This window comes from Pan paniscus, chromosome 6, assembly GCF_029289425.2.
Source record: "Pan paniscus chromosome 6, NHGRI_mPanPan1-v2.0_pri, whole genome shotgun sequence".
In the NCBI taxonomy this organism is placed as follows: domain Eukaryota; kingdom Metazoa; phylum Chordata; class Mammalia; order Primates; family Hominidae; genus Pan; species Pan paniscus.
The window spans coordinates 93507289-93526794 of record NC_073255.2 but is presented as its reverse complement, the minus strand read 5'-3'; the positions used below and the strand labels follow the sequence as shown (position 1 = coordinate 93526794).

At 52.2% G+C, this 19506-nt stretch overlaps 1 protein-coding gene across 1 annotated transcript; it reads left to right on the top strand.

Annotated features, from left to right (window-relative positions):
- Positions 1–624: 624 nt before the first annotated feature.
- Positions 625–18436, top strand: ZP3 (zona pellucida glycoprotein 3). Its single transcript, XM_008961052.5, has 8 exons — positions 625–951; positions 5609–5727; positions 9027–9130; positions 9563–9740; positions 10131–10248; positions 16613–16704; positions 16838–16974; positions 18207–18436. Exons 1-8 carry the CDS (start codon positions 640–642, stop codon positions 18419–18421), a joined length of 1275 nt encoding a protein of 424 aa, XP_008959300.3. The 5' UTR covers positions 625–639; the 3' UTR covers positions 18422–18436.
- The last annotated feature ends 1070 nt before the right edge of the window (positions 18437–19506 follow it).

Below are 19506 nucleotides of genomic sequence, written 5' to 3'. Positions count from 1 at the left end.
TTACAAGCTAAAAACTTTCAAGTGGGCTGGGGTGGGCGCGGTGGCTCACACCTGTCATCCCAGCACTTTGGGAGGCCGAGGCAGGAGGATCACTGGAGGTCAGGACTTCAAGACCAGCCTGCCCAACATAGTGAAACCCTGTCTCTACCAAAAATACAAAAATTAGCCAGGCGCGGTGGCGCATGCCTTCCTGTAATCCCAGCTATTTGGGAGTCTGAGGCAGGAGAATCACTTGAACCTGGCTGAGAAGTGGAGGATGCAGTGAAACGAGATCACACCACTGCACTCCAGCCTGGACAACAGGGCGAGACTCTGTCTCAAAACAAAACAAAACACAACAAAAACAAACAAACCACAAACACACACACACACAGCAAAAAAAAACTTTAATGTGGATACACGTGGGGGATTTCCAAGCTAAAAACCAAATTCTGCTGTGGTCATGCTGGGGTGAAGGCTGAGAGTTTGCAGTTCTAACAAGCTCCCAGGTGCTACTGATGCTTCTGGATGGAGACCACTTTATGCAACAAGGGCCCAGCTGGCTAGGGAAGGGAGGCAGCTGAGAGCCCAGGTGGCAGCAGCCAGCATCCCAGGGGTATAAGATGGCCAGAGGCGGCTGCCTGCTGCTCTGCAGGTACCATGGAGCTGAGCTATAGGCTCTTCATCTGCCTCCTGCTCTGGGGTAGTACTGAGCTGTGCTACCCCCAACCCCTCTGGCTCTTGCAGGGTGGAGCCAGCCGTCCTGAGACGTCCGTACAGCCCGTACTGGTGGAGTGTCAGGAGGCCACTCTGATGGTCATGGTCAGCAAAGACCTTTTTGGCACCGGGAAGCTCATCAGGGCTGCTGACCTCACCTTGGGCCCAGAGGCCTGTGAGCCTCTGGTCTCCATGGACACAGAAGATGTGGTCAGGTTTGAGGTTGGACTCCACGAGTGTGGCAACAGCATGCAGGTGAGAGAGGCTGGGGGCCCTGGCTTTGGTGGGAGGATGTTCGAGGCAGCCGGGTATGGGGACTGTGGCTACCGTCGGTGGGAGGTGGGGTTGGGTGGATCCCTCTCATTTGTAGGTGGGGAGGTGGCACAGTTGAGGCCTGAAGCTGGCACTGAGGGCACTGGACCCAGGGCAGCTCCTGCCTCTGATGGCCGACATTGGGTCGGTGGGGTGGAGCCAGAGGTGGCCGTGCACTTCAGGCTGGCCCAAGCCACGCCACTCTCTCTCAGGTGGGTTTGTGACACACACAGGCCTACGTGATAGGATAGTCCTGTGGGTAGCCTAAGGGGCTGTTTCTAATGCTGGGGGCATTAGGAACTCATTCTGAAGAGACCCAAAGTATACATTATCTTAAAAACAACAAGTGGGCCGGGTGCAGTGGCTCATGCCTGTAGTCCCAGCACTATGGGAGGCCAAGGCTGGAGGATCACTTGAGGCCAGGAGTTTGAGGCCAGCCTGGGCAACATAGTGAGACCCCATCTCTTAAGCCTTTAAAAAAACTAACTGGGGCCTGGTGTGGTGGCTCACGCCTGTAATTCCAGCACTTTGGGAGGCTGAGGAGTTTGAGACCAGCCTGGCCAACATGGTGAAACCCCATCTCTACTAATAATACAAAAATTAGCCAGGCATGGCAGTGCGTGTCTGTAATCCCAGCTACTCAGGAGGCTGAGGCAGGAGAATCGCTTGAACCCAGGAGGCAAAGGTTGCAGTGAGCTGAGATTGTGCCACTGCACTCCAGCCTAGGCAACAGAGCGAGACTCTGGCTCAAAAAAAAAAAAACAAAAAAACCCACATAGATAAGTGGTATGGGGGCGGGGGCATCATAACCTTGGTGTTAAAAACCTTAAAACCATCAGTGGGTCCCTGGGGGCAGCTCCAAGGGGGAGAGGCTTAACCTGTGGTACATGCAGGAAAAGACCAAGAAATCCAGGCCAGACCTCCCTTTCCCTAGCCAGTGGGGAAAGAGGCTGCAAGGAGAGGACTTAACGGCAGGGCAGGGCTGGGCACACAGCTCCCCAGCTAAACCCTGATCCCTGGACCAAGTTCCTGTGGTCCCATGGAGGGCCTGTCCTCTCCCGCCTCAGGGGAACCTGGCTCCTCCTCTCCTGGGCCTAGACCCAGTAGCTTGCCTGGGATGGGGGCAAGTCCAGCCCCTGGAGCCCTCCGGCCAGAGCTCTGGTCTTAAGTGTGGTCTCCTGGGCTCTCTTTGAGGACTCGAGGCCCTTGTTTTCCTGGGGAGGGAGGCCAGAGAGCTGCAGGAGTTACTTGAGGAATTATTCCAGTTTAGAGGCTCACAAACATGTCTTAGATTTACTTGGGGAGCCAGGTGCCTGGCTCCCCCACCTTCTGTGAAATGGGCTTTAATAGGTTAGAAGCTGATAAGTGGTATTTTTTTGTTGTTTTTGTTTTTTGAGACAGTTTTGCTCTTATTGCCCAGGCTGGAGTGCAATGGCGCCTATAATCCCAGCACTTTGGGAGGCTGAGATGGGAGGATCACTTGGGCCCGGGAGTTTAAGGCCACCCTGGGCAACATAATGAGACCCCCTTCTCTACCAAACACACACACACACACACACACACACACACAAAATAGGGTGTGGTGGCGCCTGCCTTTAGTCTCAGCTACTTGTGAGGCTGAAGTGGGAGGATTGCTTAAACCCATGATTTGGAGGCTGCAGTGAGCTATGATTGCACCACTGCATTCCAGCCTGGAAGGCAGAGCAAGACCCTCTTTTATTAACGCCACCTGTGGAGCTTCTAAAAATCCTGATGTCCAGGCTGCTAAAATAGAAAGGATGTGGGACCAGCTGTGGGTAATAAGGATCTCAGGTGACTCCAATGAGGAGCAAAGCCTGCAAACTCCTTCCTCTGGTGTGGTGTTTCCCAGTTCTGCCCGGTGAGAATCACCTGCGGCTGGCCATGCGCGGTGGCTCACGCCTGTAATCCCAGCACTTTGGGAGGCCGAGGCGGGTGAATCACGAGGTCAGGAGTTCAAGACCAGCCTGGCCACGATGGTGAAACCTCATCTCTACTAAAAATACAAAGAAGTTAGCCGGGTGTGGTGTCGGGCACCTGTAATCCCAGTTACTCAGGAGTCTGAGGCAGAGAATTGCTTGAACCCGGGAGGCGTAGGTTGCAGTGAGTTGAGATCGTGCCACTGCACTCCAGCCTGGGCAACAGAGTAAGACTCCGTCTCAAAAAAAAAAAAAAAAATACAGCCATGGCCAGTTTCCCAGGTATACAACCTGTGCAGTTCTGTGGGGCACAGTGCTTAATGGAATGCCCTCTTGCCCTGAAATGGTAATAACTTTTGAATAAGGGGCCCCACGAGCTATGCTGGTTCTGTCTGTGCTGGGGCACTTGCTAATAAGGTCTAGGACTATTCCCTGAAGATCGAGTTTGGTCAGGGCCAGGCAGCCACCTGAGCTCTTGGGAAACCTGGACCTCCTAGGCTCAAGCCATCCTCCTGCCTCAGCCTCCTGAATAGCTGGGATGGACTACAGGCACATGCCACCGTGCCCAGCCAAGTTATGTTTTTGTAGAGATGGGGTCTAGCTCTATTGCCCAGGCTGGTCTTGACTTCCTGGCCTCAAGCAATCCTCCTCCCTCCCAAAGTGCTGGGATTACAGGCATGAGCCACTGCACCCAGCCCTCAAGTAGTTTTTAAATAAGCTCCCTGAGATGAGAGGTGGGGATAGTGAGCTTAGAATAGGTGGTTGGGGGTTGAGTCATGGTGGCTCACACCTGTAATCCAGCACTTTGGGAGGCTGAGGCAGGTGGATCACCTGAGGCCAGGAGTTCGAGACCAGCCTGGCTAACATGGCGAAACCCTATCTCTATTTAAAAAAAAAAAAAAAAAAAAGGCACGGTGGCACGTGCCTGTAATTCCAGCTACTCAGAGGCTGAAGCAGGAGAATTGCTTGAACCTGGGAGGCGGAGGTTGCAGTGAGCCGAGTTCGTGCCACTGCACTCCAGCCTGGGCGACAGAGCAAGACTTCATCTCAAAAAAACAAAAGGTGGTTAGGAAGTGACTAAAGTAGGGGTTTCCAGTGCTGGCTCTATGCTAATCACCTGGAAAGGTTGTAAAAATACTGATTCTCAAGAGAATCTCATACCTTCACTCTACTGGGGTAGGGCCTAGCGTCACATTTTTCTAATATTCTAGCAAAATCTTCGAACTTAGGTGTTTGCTATAAAACTCTCTCCCAGGCAGGCCCTGCCTTCTGCAGCCCTATTGGACGATGCAAATTTCCCCAGTAGTACTCACCTGTGCTCTTCCTGCCTCAGGCAACCTCTGAATCAGTCTCCCCCACCTTATGTGAAATGGGCTTGAATAGGTTAGAAGCAGATGTGGGTTGTTGTGTTTTTTGTTTGTTTGTTTTTGTTTTTGAGAGTTTTGCTCTTGTTGCCCAGGCTAGAATGCAATGGCACGATCTCCGCTCACTGCAACCTCTGCCTCCCGGGTTCAAGCGATTCTTCTGCCTCAGTCTCCCGAGTAGCTGGGATTACAGGCACGTGCCACCACACTCGGCTAATTTTTTTTTTTAAGTAGAGATGGGGTTTCACCATGTTGGTCAGGCTGGTCTCAAACTCCTGACCTCACATGATCTGCCCTCCTCAGCCTCCCAAAGTGCTGGGATTACGGGCGTGAGCCACAGCGCCCAGCCAGAAGCTGATAAGTGTTAACAGCTGGGCACTTCCTGGCTGCTTCCTGGCGGCTATCTTGGCCCTGGGCCTCTCCTGAAAGAGGAAACTGTATGTACTGGGGGGCGTGGAGGGGGAGTGTCAGAAGGGAAGTGTCATGTGCCCTGATGCCTCTATTGCTTGGGTGCTACATGGTATCTGCCATGTGGTTGATCCAGTCTGCCTGTGGTGGTGTCAATATGTGGTGTCAGGTAAAGATTCCGAGGTACAAAGACAGTACCTGTACTGCCTCTTTACTGACCAGTGGCAGAGCCTGTGTTCTCTTTTGTAGAGATGGGGTCTTGCTATGTTTCCCAGGCCAGTCTCAAACTCCTGGCCTCAAGCAATCCTTGGCCTCCCAAAGTGTTGGGATTACGGGCGTGAGCCACAGCGCCCAGCCAGAAGCTGATAAGTGTTAACAGCTGGGCACTTCCTGGCTGCTTCCTGGCGGCTATCTTGGCCCTGGGCCTCTCCTGAAAGAGGAAACTGTATGTACTGGGGGGCGTGGAGGGGGGAGTGTCAGAAGGGAAGTGTCATGTGCCCTGATGCCTCTATTGCTTGGGTGCTACATGGTATCTGCCATGTGGTTGATCCAGTCTGCCTGTGGTGGTGTCAATATGTGGTGTCAGGTAAAGATTCCGAGGTACAAAGACAGTACCTGTACTGCCTCTTTACTGACCAGTGGCAGAGCCTGTGTTCTCTTTTGTAGAGATGGGGTCTTGCTATGTTTCCCAGGCCAGTCTCAAACTCCTGGCCTCAAGCAATCCTTGGCCTCCCAAAGTGCTGGGGTTACAGGCATGAGTCACTGCACCTGGCCTTGACCCTGTGGTCTTTCTGTCCCCTTGTGGGCTGCCCTCCCTGAGCACTCATGTATGGCTTGGGAGTACCCGGGCAGGTGATGGCCAGCAGCATTAACTTCTCACCTTTCCTCCAGGTAACTGACGATGCCCTGGTGTACAGCACCTTCCTGCTCCATGACCCCCGCCCCGTGGGAAACCTGTCCATCGTGAGGACTAACCGTGCAGAGATTCCTATCGAGTGCCGCTACCCCAGGTCGGTGTGGGACTGACTCATGGCCCCTGGTGCAAAGGCCCCTTGGGTGTGGCTGCAGGCAAGTGGGCTGGCTATGGGCTGCAGCTTGTAGCATGGCTATTAGAACTACCTACCGAAGCGTTTGCAGCTGTGGTTACTGTACTGGGTGGGATTGCGGGGCCTGCTGAGTCTAGTTCGAGCCCCAGAAGAGTATCAGGAGCCCAACTGCAGCTTAGCGGAAGCTTCAGAGCTGCTCAGCCCTGGTGGTGGTACTATGCCAGCCTTGGCCCTCCTTAGGGTTCAGAAATGGCCTTCCAATAGTGCTAGGCTGGGGCCAGGTGCAGTGGCTCATCCCGTAATCCTAGCACTTTGGGAGGCTGACAGGTGGATCGCTTGAGGTCAGGAGTTCAAGACCAGTCTGGCCTACATGGTGAAACCCCATCTCTACTAAAAACACATAAATTAGCCGGGTGTCTATAATCCCAGCTACTTGGGAGGCTGAGGCAGGAGAATTGCTTGAACCCAGGAGGCAGAGGCTGCAGTGAGCCGAGATTGCACTGCTGTACTCCATTCTGGGCAACAAAGCGATACTCCATCGCAAAAAATAATAATAATAAAATAGTGCTAGGCTGCGTTCTAGAATCTGACCTGGGCGGTGGTGGCCTACTCTTCTGTGGTCCTCAAGCCCCTGGCATCAAGCACGTGCCTGTGAACTCAGGCCCTGAAGTGGGAGGAGAAACTATGGCTCCCAAGGACAACACTGGGTCCTGCGCTGGCCTCAGCATGGGGTGCCAGGGGACTTTGTCCCTGCCCTTGAACCAGTCTGGGAGTGGGTATAAGATGATGCGGCCAGGTATGGTGGCTCACGCCTGTAGTACCAGCCCTTTGGGAGGCCAAGGTGGGCAGCTCACGAGGTAAGGAGTTCAGGACCAGCCTGGCCAACATGGTGAAACCCATCTCTACTAAAAACACAAAAAAATTAGCCGAGTGTGGTAGTGCGTGCCTGTAATCTCAGCTACTCAGGAGGCTGAGGCAGGAGAATCATTTGAACCCAGGATGCAGAGGTTGCAGTGAGCTGAGATGGCACCATTGCACTCCAGCCTGGGCAACATAGCAAGACTCCATCTCAAAAAGAAAATGCTAGTGTGAAGTGGGTAGGGAGCTGATACCAGTCAGAACATCATGAGGGATGAGCCATGCCCCTGGGAGGGGTCATGGTAGGGGTTATCCTAGAACAGGATCCTGGAGTGGGACCTTGAGGCTGAGATGGCCTGGGCAGAGCCACGTGGCCACACACCCAACGGGAGGGCAGTGTGCCCTTAGTAGGTGACATGCAGCCTGGGGGCTGGAGCCCAGGGACTGGGGTAATGAGGGAGCCAGACAGATGGGCTCACCAACCTCACCACAGGTGCCCCTCCTGGAATGGGTGAGGACTGAATCTCCACCCAGGGTCACCTGGTGGCTGGTGCTGAAGACAAGTGGGAACTAGTGAGAACCAGCTGGGAGGCTGGAAGACTGGGATTCAATGAGGCCTGACCTATGGTTGCAGGGACCGTAGAGGCTGACTCGCAGGAGCTAAAAGCAATTGGAGGAGCTTGGTGCCTATGTGGGTAGGGGAGATGGAGGAGGATAGAGGAGTCAAGGGCAGGCTGCCCAGTTGGCATGAGGGACTGAAGCTGTCCTGTGACCGTGGAAGTCTGACTTCAGTCTCTGGGCCTGACCCCTGAGGATGGTGGCTCACCTGGTCCATTGGCTGTAGGTAGTATTAGAGAGGCTGGTTGTAGGCTGGGATGCTTTAACCTGGCTCCAGATACCTGAGTCTGGTTATCAATAGATGCATCCATCACTTGGAGTAGCTTCTTCCAGCAGATCCTGTGGGGTTAGCAGGGTAGGTATCTGCAGATACCCAGACCTGCTTCCATGGACTTCCCAGTCACTGGTGTGGGTCCAGGCTCTCGGTAGCATCTCAAGACCTAAGGGCCTGTCTTTGATCTCTAAAGGATGGCCTTGGCTGGGCACGGTGGCTCACGCCTATAATCCCAGCACTTTGGGAGGCCGAGGCGGGCGGATCATGAGGTCAGGAGATGGAGACCATCCTGGCTAACGTGGTGAAACCTCGTCTCTACTAAAAATACAAAAAATTAGCCAGGCCTAGTGGCGGGCGCCTGTAGTCCCAGCTATTTGGGAGGCTGAGGCAGGAGAATGGCGTGAACCTGGGTGGCGGAGCTTGCAGTGAGCCGAGATCACGCCACTGTACTCCAGCCTGGGCGACAAAGTGAGACTCCGTCTCAAAAAAAAAAAAAAAAAAAAAAAGGATGGCCTTAGCTGATTCCCCTCTCAAGCATCCTGTAGAGTACTGTGCAGGGCCTGCTATCAGACCCCAAACCTGAACCTCTAGGGCTAAAGTATGTGTGGTGGCTTTTGGTTTTTTGTTTAAAAAAAAAGTCTTACTCTGCCGCCCAGGCTGGAGTGCAGTGGGGTGCCATCATAGTTCACTGCAGCCTTGACCTCCTGGGCTCAAGCAATCCTCCCATCTCAGCCTCCTGAGTAGCTGGTATGTACTACTATGCCCAGCCATCTTTTCTTTTCTTTTTTTTTTTGAGATGGAGTCTTGCTCTGTTGCCCAGGCTGGAGTGCAGTGGTGTGATCTCAGCTCACTGCAAACTCCACCTCCGAGGTTCATGCCATTCTCCTGCCTCAGCCTCCTAAGTAGCTGGGACTACAGGCGCCCGCCACCATGCCTGGATAATTTTATTTTTAGTGGAGACGGGGTTTCACCATGTTAGCCAGGACGGTCTCCATCTCCTGACCTCACGATTCGCCCGCCTCGGCCTCTCAAAGTGCTGGGATTATAGGCTTGAGCCACCGTGCCTGGCCTCTTTTCTTTTTTATAGAGATAGAGTCTTGCTATGTTGTCCAGGCTGCTCTCAAACTCCTAGCCTCAGGAAATCCTCCAGTCTCCACCTCCCAAAGTGCTGGGATTACAGGCATGAGCCACCGCACTCAGGTCCAGGGCTCAAGAGGGAGCAGATCTCAGTCTAGAAACCAAACTCCTAGGTTCAGTTGTATCTGTCTTCAGCAGCCCAGATAGCATCATAGCATCAGTTAGGATGGCTAGGCCACTCACAGGTGCAGAAGTTCAGGAGGGTGCAGGGACAGCCTCAGGCTCAAGGTGTCTATTCAGCCATCTCGCACCAGCTACCTGGCTGGGCCATAGCTGAGGACCCTGTAGTGGGGTAGCAGTGAGATACTCCCCATCAGTGGGGGCCCAGGTGGGTGTGACCTGAGGCAGGTGTGCACAGCTGCTGTTCTTCTCTCAGGCAGGGCAATGTGAGCAGCCAGGCCATCCTGCCCACCTGGTTGCCCTTCAGGACCACGGTGTTCTCAGAGGAGAAGCTGACTTTCTCTCTGCGTCTGATGGAGGGTAAGAGAAGAAGGCTGGGTGGGACAGCTGTGGAAAGACCTGGGCCATCTCAAACCCCTGCCCTTGGCTGTGTCTTTTTTTTGTTGTTTTTGGTTTTGGTTTTGGTTGGTTTTTGGTTGGTGTGGTTGGTTTTTGAGACAGAGTCTTGATCTGACCTCCAGGCTGGAGTGCAATGGCACGATCTCAGCTCACTGCAGTCTCCACCTCCTGGGGTTCAAACGATTCTCCTGCCTCAGCCTCCCGAGTAGCTGGGACTACAGGCTTGTGACACCACACCCAGCTAACTTTTGTATTTTTAGTAGAGATGGGGTTTTGCCACGTTGGCCAGGCTGGTCTCGAACTCCTGACCTCAGGTGATCCACCTGCCTCAGCCTCCCAAGGTGCTGGGATTACAGGCGTGAGCCACCATGCCCAGCTGGCTGTGTCTTTCAGAGAACTGGAACGCTGAGAAGACGTCCCCCACCTTCCACCTGGGAGATGCAGCCCACCTCCAGGCAGAAATCCACACTGGCAGCCACGTGCCACTGCGGTTGTTTGTGGACCACTGCGTGGCCACACCGACACCAGACCAGAATGCCTCCCCTTATCACACCATCGTGGACTTCCATGGGTGAGCACTGGGCTCCCTGCCTAGAGAACCTTCCTAGCAAAATGACCCTAAAGCCACCTGTTTGGCTTTTTGAGACAGTCTCACTCTGTAACCCAGGCTGGAATACAGAGGCTTGATCTCTGCCCTCTGCAACCTCTGCCTCCCAAGTTTAAGTGATTCTCCTGCCTCAGTCCCCCAAGTAGCTGAGATTACAGGTGCCCACCACCATGCCTGGCTAATTTTTGTATTTTTAGTAGAGACAAGGTTTCACCATGTTTGCCAGGCTAGTCTCGAACTCCTGACCTAAAGTGATCCACCCACCTTGGCCTCCCAAAGTGCTGGGATTATGGGCGTGAGCCACGGTGCCCGGCCCACCTGTCTGGCTTTAACACCGTTCTGTTTTCTTCCAAGCTGTCTTGTCGACGGTCTCACTGATGCCTCTTCTGCATTCAAAGTTCCTCGACCCGGGCCAGATACACTCCAGTTCACAGTGGATGTCTTCCACTTTGCTAATGACTCCAGAAACATGGTAAGAGCTTTAACAGCCTGAAAGAAGGCTGAACTTGCAACCTTCATATCCTACTGAATGGGGTCACTCACTAGCTCCACCCTTAAGCAAATGACTTAGAGCTGTGTCCCAGTAACTCAAACTTACAAGTAAAGCCATGAGCTTTAGCGAGGCCTTCAAGCAGAAGGATGAACAATATGAAGCCTTAAGAGGTAGAGGCCGGGCACGGTGGCTCATGCTTGTAATCCCAATACTTTGGGAGGCCGAGGGGGGTGGATCACTTGAGGTCAGGAGTTCAAGACCAGCCTGGCCAACATAGTAAAACCCCGACTCTACTAAATATACAAAAAAAATTAGCTGAGTGTGGTGGTTGGGTACCTGTAATCCCAGCTACCTGGGAGGCTGAAGTAGGAGAATAGCTTGAACCTGGGAGGCAGAGGTTGCAGTGAGCAGAGATTGTGCCACTGCACCTCCAGCCTGAGTGACAGTGAGACTCCATCTCCAAAAAAAAAAAAAAAAAAAGGCAGGTGTTAGCCTTCCTGGAGGCTTTCTGCAGGGGCAAAGAAAACCAGTGTGAACTTCCTAGCCAGGGTGGCTTCTTGAACTTGGTCATAGGTTAGGCTAGTGATTCTGAAGGCATCATCCTCAGCTGGAGGGCTTGTTGAAATTGATGACTGGGCCCCAACCCAGGGTTTGATTCAGGTGGTCTAGTGAAGCCTAGAATCTGCATTCTTAAGTGTTGGTTCTGCCAGTCTGGGGCCTCCCCTTGAGAACCTAAACTAGAAAACTCAAATTGACACTAAGAGGGAAGGAGAAGGAAGGAATGAAGATGGGAACTGCCTAATGGCTGAGGTGGGGGAGGGATGCAGTAGGAAGTGCAGGTGCAAGGACCAACATCTAGCCAGGAAGTACTGGTAAGTGGTTAGAAGTAAATTGCCTGGTGCGGTGGCTCGTGCCCATAATCCCAGCACTTTGGGAGGCTGAGGCGGGCAGATCATGAGGTCAGGAGATTGAGACCATCCTGGTTAACACGGTGAAACCCCCTCTACTAAAAATACAAAAAATTAGCTGGGCATGATGGTGGGCACCTGTAGTCCCAGCTACTGCAGGTTTCCAGGTTCAAGTGATTCTCCTGCCTCAGTCTCCCAAGTAGCTGGGAGTACAGGTACCTGCCACCATGCCTGGCTAATTTTTTTGTATTTCTAGTAGAGACAAGGTTTTACCATGTTGTCCAGGCTGGTCCCAAACTCCTGACCTCAGGTGATCCGCCTGCCTCGGTCTCCCAAAGTGCTGGAATTACAGGCGTGAGCCACCATGCCCAGCCTCAAGTAGCTTTTATTTTTTGAGTTGGAGTCTCGCTCTGCAGTCCAGGCTGGAATGCAATGGCACAGTCTCGGCTCACTGCAACCTCTACCTCCTGGGTTCAAGCATTTCTCCTGCCTCAGCCTCCTGAGTAGCTGGGAATTACAGGTGCCTGCCACCACACCCGGCTAACTTTTGTATTCTTACTAGAGATTGGGTTTCACCATGTTGGCCAGGCTGGTCTGGAACTCCTGACCTTGTGATCCACCTGCATCGGCCTCCGAAAGTGCTGAGATTACAGGCGTGAGCCACCATGCCCGGCCTCAAGTAGCTTTAAACAAGCTCACTGAGATGAGAGGTGAGGCCGTGAGCTTAGAATAGGTGGTTAGGAAGTGATTAAAGTAGGGGTTTCCAGTGCTGGCTCTATACTAATCATCTGGAGAGGTTGTAAAAATACTGATTGTAGAGTCTCATACCTTCACTCTATTGGGGTAGGGCCTGGTGTCACATTTTGTAACATTAACTAAATCTTCATAGGTGTTTGCTGTAAAACTCTATGAACTTCAGTGTGCACACCACCTAGGTTCTACCACCAGCATTTTTTTTTTTTTTTTGAGACAGTCTCACTCTGTCACCCAAGCTGGAATGCAATGGTGCGGTCTTGGCTCACTGCAACCTCTGCCTCCGGGTGCAAGCAATTCTCCTGCCTCAGCCTCCTGAGTAGCTGGGATTGTAGGCGCCTGCCACCATGCCCGGCTAATCCTTGTATTTCTTAGTAGAGACAGGGTTTCATCATTTTGGCCAGGCTGGTCTTGAACTCTTGACCTCATTATCCAACCGCCTCAGCCTCCCAAAGTGCTGGGATTATAGGCATGAACCACCACGCGCCCCCCCCCTTTTTTTTTTTTTTTTTGAGAGGGTCTCTGTCACCCAGGCTGGAGTACAGTGGCCCAATCTTAGGTCACTGCAACTTCCACCTCCCAGGCTCAAGCGATTCTCCTGCCTTAGCCTTCCAAGTAGCTGAGATTGTAGGCATACGCCACCACTGAGTGCCTGTTATATTTTTAGTAGAGATGGTTTCACCATATTGGCCAGGCTGGTCTTGAATACCCGACCTCAAACGATCCACCTGCCTTGGCCTCCCAAAGTGCTGGGATTACAGGCGTGAGCCACTGTACCCGGCCTACTAGCATTTTACTGTTATCCTCCATCTACTGACCTACCTTATTCTACTTGGAAATGCATCAAAAGCCACTTAAGCTCCTAGGTGACTCTAATATGCAGCCAGGCTTGCAAACCTCTGAAGCAGAGGCTCATACGTCAGGGTGGCATTAAGGGACAAAGTAGAAACTTTTCAAAGATCACATTGATGCCACTTCACCTCCTCCAGCAGCTGCCTTGTGGGAAGAGAGATCAACACACAGATCAGTAGGGTAGCAAAAGGGAAAAGCATCTAATGTTGATGAGATGGCCTGAAGCTCTCAGTGGTGGGCCCTGCTTCAATGGGGCTGGGGATAAAGGAGGGCAGATTTGGGAAAAGAGTCCTGGCCCTCAGATCAGTGACCGATAGCTCCTTAGGGGAGAGGATCCTGGTTGTGGGAGGAAGTCAAGATTGACCTCAGGTGTGGCCATTTGGGAAGAAGATGGGGAGAAGTTTTCACAGAGGTGGTAGCGGTCAGCATGGGTATGGACTGAGGTGGTTTCTCAATCTCTGGGGGTTGAGGGGTAACTAAGACCAGAGAACAGTGCTGTTTAATGGAAGATAGTCTGAGCCCTTGGAGGGCTCCCCTTCAAAGGTAGGATTGATGATGCCTCAGTAGACTATGTCCCATGGCACAAAGAAGGAACAACCCTATTTCAGAGCAATAGGGTGGCTGGGCACGGTGGTTCACATCTGTAATCCCAGCACCTTGGGAGGCCGAGGTGGGAGGATCAGAGTTCAGGTGTTTAAGGCTGCAGTGAGCTATGATGGTGCTATTGCTTTCAACAGAGCAAGACCCTGTGTACTTTTTTTTTTTTTTTTGGACAGAGTCTCGCTCTGTCACCCAGGCTGGAATGCAATGGCATGATCTCGGTTCACTGCAACCTCCACCTCCTGATTCAAGCCATTCTCCTGCCTCAGCCTCCCTAATAGTTGGAATTATAGGCACTCAATCACCACGCCTGGCTAATTTTTGAATATTTAGTAGAGATGGGGTTTCACTATGTTGGTCAGGCTGGTCTTAAACTCCTGACCTCAGGTGATCCACCTGCCTCAGCAAGTGCTGGGATTACAGGCGTGAGCTATCACACTCCCCTCTTTTTTTTTTTTTTTTTCTGGGAAATGGAGTGTCACTCTTGTTGCCCAGGCTAGAGTGCAATGGCGTAATCTCAGCTCACTGCAACTTCCCATCTCCCAGGTTCAAGCAATTCTTCCGTTCCAGCCTCCCAAGTAGCTGGGATTATAGGCACCTGCCACCATGCCCAGCTAATTTCTGTATTTTTTTTTTTTTTTTTTTTTTTTTAGTAGAGATGGGGTTTCACCACGTTGGCCAGGCTGGTCTCAAACTCCTGACCTCAGGTGATCCACTGACCTCAGCCTCCCAAAGTGCTGGGATTACAGGCATGAGCCACCACGCCCAGCCTAGACCCTGCTTCTAAAAGGCCGCTATAGGGGAACTGCCCTGAGATCTTAGACTCCAGTTAGCACCAGAAAAACATACTAGGAAGAAGCTAAGGATGAAAGTACATTTCCTTTGTGGAATAGACAACAGGGCCTTGGAAGCTTCTTACTTGCAGGGCAGGTGGCTAAGATGGGCAGCTGGACAACTGCTAAACTGGCTTCTTTCTAAAAGTCTGAATTTACATGGTTTCAAGTTTCTCTGCTGGTGTACTTGGCCACTAGGTGGTGACTGAGGCTTGTGGCTCTGAGGCTTCTGCTGGAAGGTGGCAGAATTGCCATGCTCTGCCCGAGGTTGAGCAGGGAGGAATTTTAGCCCTGCCTGAAATATGAAGGGAAACTGACCTGGGGACGGGCCAAGGCTAGACTGAGCCCTGGCTCTGTCAGAATGGCCCCTAGCCCCAGCAGCAGGATGGAATGTCAATCTAAAATGAGAAGGCTTGGCCAGGTACGGTGGCTCATGCCAATAATGCCAGCACTTTGTGAGGCCAAGGCAGGTGGATCACTTGAGGCCAGGAGTTCAAGACAAGCCTGGCCAACATGGGGAAACCCCATCTCTACTACAAATACAAAAACTAGCCTGGTGTGGTGGTGGGTACCCGTAATCCCATCTACTTGGGAGGCTGAGGCAAGAGAATCGCTTAAACCTCGGAGGTAGTGGCTACAGTGTACTCCAGCCTGGACTAGAGACAGACTCCGTCTCAAAAAAAAAAAAAAAAAAAAAAGGGTAGGGGGGCAGTGCTTACAGGGTAGTTGACTATTCCCTGGGTTGGGGGGGGGTCCTTCAGCTCCCAGCAGGAGCTCATATTGGGTTCATTCCCTCGTACTTGTCTAACGAGGGTGGGTAAACGTTTCCCAGAGGCCAGGACTGTCAGGGTATCAGCCTGGTGAGTCTTCTGGTCATCATATCCCTTACAGGTGAAGGGAGACTGACGTAGGCTTGACTAATAGCAGAGGTATGTGCAAGGAAGAAAAGCCCAGGGAAGCTTGCCCAAAGGGTGAGCCATCAAACTCAAGTCTGGCCGGGTGCAGTGGCTCACACCTGTAATCCCAGCACTTTGGGAGGCCAAGGCAGGTGGATCACAAGGTCAGGAGTTCAAGACCAGCCTGGCCAAGATGGTGAAACCCTGTCTCTACTAAAAATACAAAAAAATTAGCGAGGCATTATGGCAAGTGCCTGTAATCCCAGCTACTTGGGAGGCTGAGGCAGGAGAATTGCTTGAACCTAGGAGGCAGAGGTTGCAGTGAGCTGAGATCGTGCCATTGCACTCCAGCCTGGGCAACAGCAAGACTCCACCTCAAAAAAACAAAACAAAACAAAAAAAACCTCTTAAGTCTGAAATGGAAACTCCACAGAAGCAAGTCCAAAAGGCTTCTTTATGTGCCCAAGGACCTCAGGTCACAGAAACAACTTGGTCTTGCCTTAGCTGGCAATACAGTGACTACATCCCTGAAGAAAAGTAGCTTGTCAACTAGTCAAGTGGCAGGTGGCAGCGTCAGAAGCCCAGCTAAGCTGCTAGCTATTAAGGTGTCTACCACTCACCTCGGTCACCTGGGGATGGGCGCGGGTTTAGCAATGCTGAGTTAAGCCCAGGACTGGCCAGGCACGGATAGCTGGCACCTGTAATCCCAGTACTTTGGGAGGCTGAGGCGGACAGAGCACTTGAGCCCAGGAGTTTGAGGCCAGCTTGGGCAACATGGCAAAACCTCATCTCTGCAAAAAATCCAAAATTAGCCAGGTATAGTGGCTTGTACCCGTAATTCCAGCTGCTCATGAGGCTGAGATGGGAGGATCCCTTGAGCCCAGGAGGTCAAGGCTATAGTGAGTCATCATCATACCACTGTACTCCAGCCTGGGTGACAGGCCCTGTCTCAGAAGCCCAGGGTCAAGCATGCTCAATGATTAGGTAAGTTTGGAAAAGATCAGGGGAATAAGTGGTGGATTCCAGTCTAAAACTAGTTGCTACTTGCTCTAACATTGGGTAAGTGAACCTTTACACCATCTTAGAGATGAGGCTCTTCCTTCCCCCTGTTTATTTTATGAGACAGTCTCACTCTGGCAGCCAGGCTGGAGTGCAGTGGCATGATCTCGGCTCACTGCAACTTCTGCCTCCCAGGTTCCAGTGATTCTCCTGCCTCAGCCTTCCAGGTAGCTAGGACTACAGGTACCCACCACCACGCCCAGCTAACTTTGTATTTTTAGTAGCGATGGGGTTTCACCATGTTGGCCAGGTTGGTCTCGAACTCCTGACCTCAGGTGATCTACCCGCCTTGGCCTCCCAAAATGCTGGGATTATAGGTGTGTGCCATTGCACCTGGCCCCTTCTCACTCTTTAAAGGGTTAAGGGTTATAAGAGAACTGGTGTGTTAAACTCCCAGGCACAGCCTGGAACTCGGCCTGGAAATAGCTGTTATTCCTTGCAGATATACATCACCTGCCACCTGAAGGTCACCCTAGCTGAGCAGGACCCAGATGAACTCAACAAAGCCTGTTCCTTCAGCAAGCCTTCCAACAGGTGAGGAGGACAGGTGCTCCGTGACTGGAGTAGAAACTGAATCGGCGACCCCTTGTCTATTTCCCCCAATATATTATCAGCAAACTGCTTCCTGCAGGCAACAAAAATCTAAGCTGCTTCTCTTTCATCTCAGCTGGTTCCCAGTGGAAGGCCCGGCTGACATCTGTCAATGCTGTAACAAAGGTGACTGTGGCACTCCAAGCCATTCCAGGAGGCAGCCTCATGTCGTGAGCCAGTGGTCCAGGTCTGCTTCCCGTAACCGCAGGCATGGTATGTCACAGAATGGCCAAGAGGCTGTTCATTGTCCCTTACTCAGTTGAGGGTACCTGCTGTCATTTCAGGGTGATGGTATTTTCCCTTGTCCTCCATTAAAACTGTTTGTACCTAGGCCTGCAGCTACCTTTCCCTAACACAAATCTTGGGGTTAAGCAGGAGGGGCTCTCAGCCTTCCACCTCGGTGGCAGCCAGGGTAGATCTGCTGTCATCCTAGGCTTCTACTGAGACATAATTAGGCATGTAGGGGAAATATAGCAGTTGTTAAGATAATCTGGCTTGGCATAGTGGCTCAGGCCTGTAATCCCAACACTTCGGGAGGCCAAAGCGGGCAGGTCACCTGAGGTCAGGAGTTCGAGACCAGCCTGACCAACATGGAGAAACCCCATCTCTACTAAAAATAAAAAATTAGCTGGGCGTGGTGGTACATGCCTGTAATCCCAGCTACTTGGGAGGCTGAGGCAGGAGAATCACTTGAATCTGGGAGGCAGAGGTTGCAGTGAGCCGAGATTGCACCATTGTACTCCAGCCTGGGCAACAAGAGTAAAACTGTCTCTCAAAAAAAAAAAAATAATAATCTGGCCAGAGCAGTGGGTTGTGCCTATAATCCTAGCACTTGGGGAGGCTGAGGCCAGGGAAATCGCTTGAGCCCATGAGTTCTCAACCAGCCTGGGCAACATAGCAAGACCCTGTCTCTACAAAAAAGACGATGTACTAGGGAATCCCTCTTGGGTGACCTGCTTTCTCCGTATGAGAAAGCTGTCTTTTTCTTTTTTCTTCCCCCTCCCCTGCACCAAGATGGTGTCTAGCTCTGTCCTCCAGGCTGGAGAGCAATGGCACGATCTCTGCTCACTGAAACCTCTGCCTCCCAGGTTCAAGCTATTCTCCTGCCTCAGCCTCCCAAGTAGCTGAGACTACAGGCATGTGCCACCATGCCCAGTTAACTTTTTTATTTTCAGTAGAGACGGGTCTTGCCGTGTTGGCCAGGCTGGTCTCAAACACCTGACCTCAGGTGATCTGCCTGCCTCAGCCTCCCAAAGTGCTGGGATTACAGGCATTAGCCATCACACCTGGCCGAGAAAGCTGTGTTTTTTTGTCTAGAAACTGTTTATTAGCCCACACAAAAAAGACAACATATTAGTTTAGCCCACTGAGGCAGAATAAAACCTCCAACCCAGTTCCCGGTTAGGGACTAAGATGACCCTTGGTTGTATGTTCTCCTTTCACAGTGACAGAAGAAGCAGATGTCACCGTGGGGCCACTGATCTTCCTGGACAGGAGTGGTGACCATGAAGTAGAGCACTGGGCTTTGCCTTCTGACACCTCAGTGGTGCTGCTGGGCGTAGGCCTGGCTGTGGTGGTGTCCCTGACTCTGACTGCTGTTATCCTGGTTCTCACCAGGAGGTGTCGCACTGCCTCCCACCCTGTGTCTGCTTCCGAATAAAAGAAGAAAGCAATATCTGGTCGTGGTGTGGTGGTCAGATGGAAGGTCAGAATTAGTACTGACTGTGTCAGGTGGGGACGACTGTATACCACCCGCCCCGTGCACTCACATAGCATAGTCCAGCAAGCACTACTGTGTCTCTACTGTAAACAGGGCAGGGTTCATGTCCTTAGACAACTATAATCTATCACCTCCATGGGAACCAACATGGAAACTCTTAGATGAAGGTCAGTCTGGCTGGACCCACCTTACTTCTAGGCTAGCAAAGAATCTTATATCTCTGGCCCCCATGGATTTGACTCTAGACATGGGAGTGGGGAGGAGAGAGCTTCCAGGCCCACTTCTCCAAGGCAAGCAGGCAGTCAGCTCTGTCCAGATGCTAGAGGCCAGAAGGCCAGTCATGATTGGGCCCTCCCAGCAGGGCAGTGATCAGAGCACTGCTTCTGCCTGGTCTTAGCTGTCACCTTGGGCTTGAAGCTATTCTTGGGACATGTTGGTATGAACTTGTCAAAGCTGCAGCAAGGGGTGACTGGCACTCCAAGCCATTCCAGGAGGCAGCCTAGTGTCATAAGCCGGTGGTCCTGAGGTGGCTCTGAGGTGGGTACTTTTGCTTTGGGGGTAGGAAGCCTCAGGAGAGCTGAGAACCTGCTTTGGTTTTGGGTTTGTTTTGATTTGTCCCTTTTGAGAGAAAGGTCTGGCTGTGTTGCCCAGGCTGGAGTGCAGTAGTATAGTCACAGCTCACTGCAACCTGGAACTCCTGGTCTCCAGCCATCCTCCTGCCTGAGCTTCCTGAGTTGCTGGGACTACAGGCATGAGCCCCACTGTGCCCAATTTATTCTATTTTTGGTAGGAACTGGGTCTTGCTATGTTCCCCAAGCTGGCCTCGAACCCCTGGCCTCACGTGATCTCTCTCCTTGGCCTCCAAAAGCACTGGGATTATAGACATGAGGCCTCACTGTCACTGGGGGGAGCTGCTTCTCAACCTCCCCCTACCTTTATCGCACTCCCTAAATAGGCTGCTTCCCTCCCCCAGGTTTCAGCCATAGTTCCTAGGAGTGAGTAAGGGAATGGTGCCCCAAGGAGGG

Excerpts from the sequence above, each read along its gene's own strand:
- ZP3 (XM_008961052.5), top strand. The coding sequence starts at position 640 with ATGGAGCTGAGCTATAGGCTCTTCATCTGCCTCCTGCTCTGGGGTAGT. Across the intron at positions 9,741-10,130 it reads ACCATCGTGGACTTCCATGG|CTGTCTTGTCGACGGTCTCA; the intron begins GTGAGCACTGGG and ends TTTTCTTCCAAG. Across the intron at positions 16,975-18,206 it reads TTCCCGTAACCGCAGGCATG|TGACAGAAGAAGCAGATGTC; the intron begins GTATGTCACAGA and ends CTCCTTTCACAG.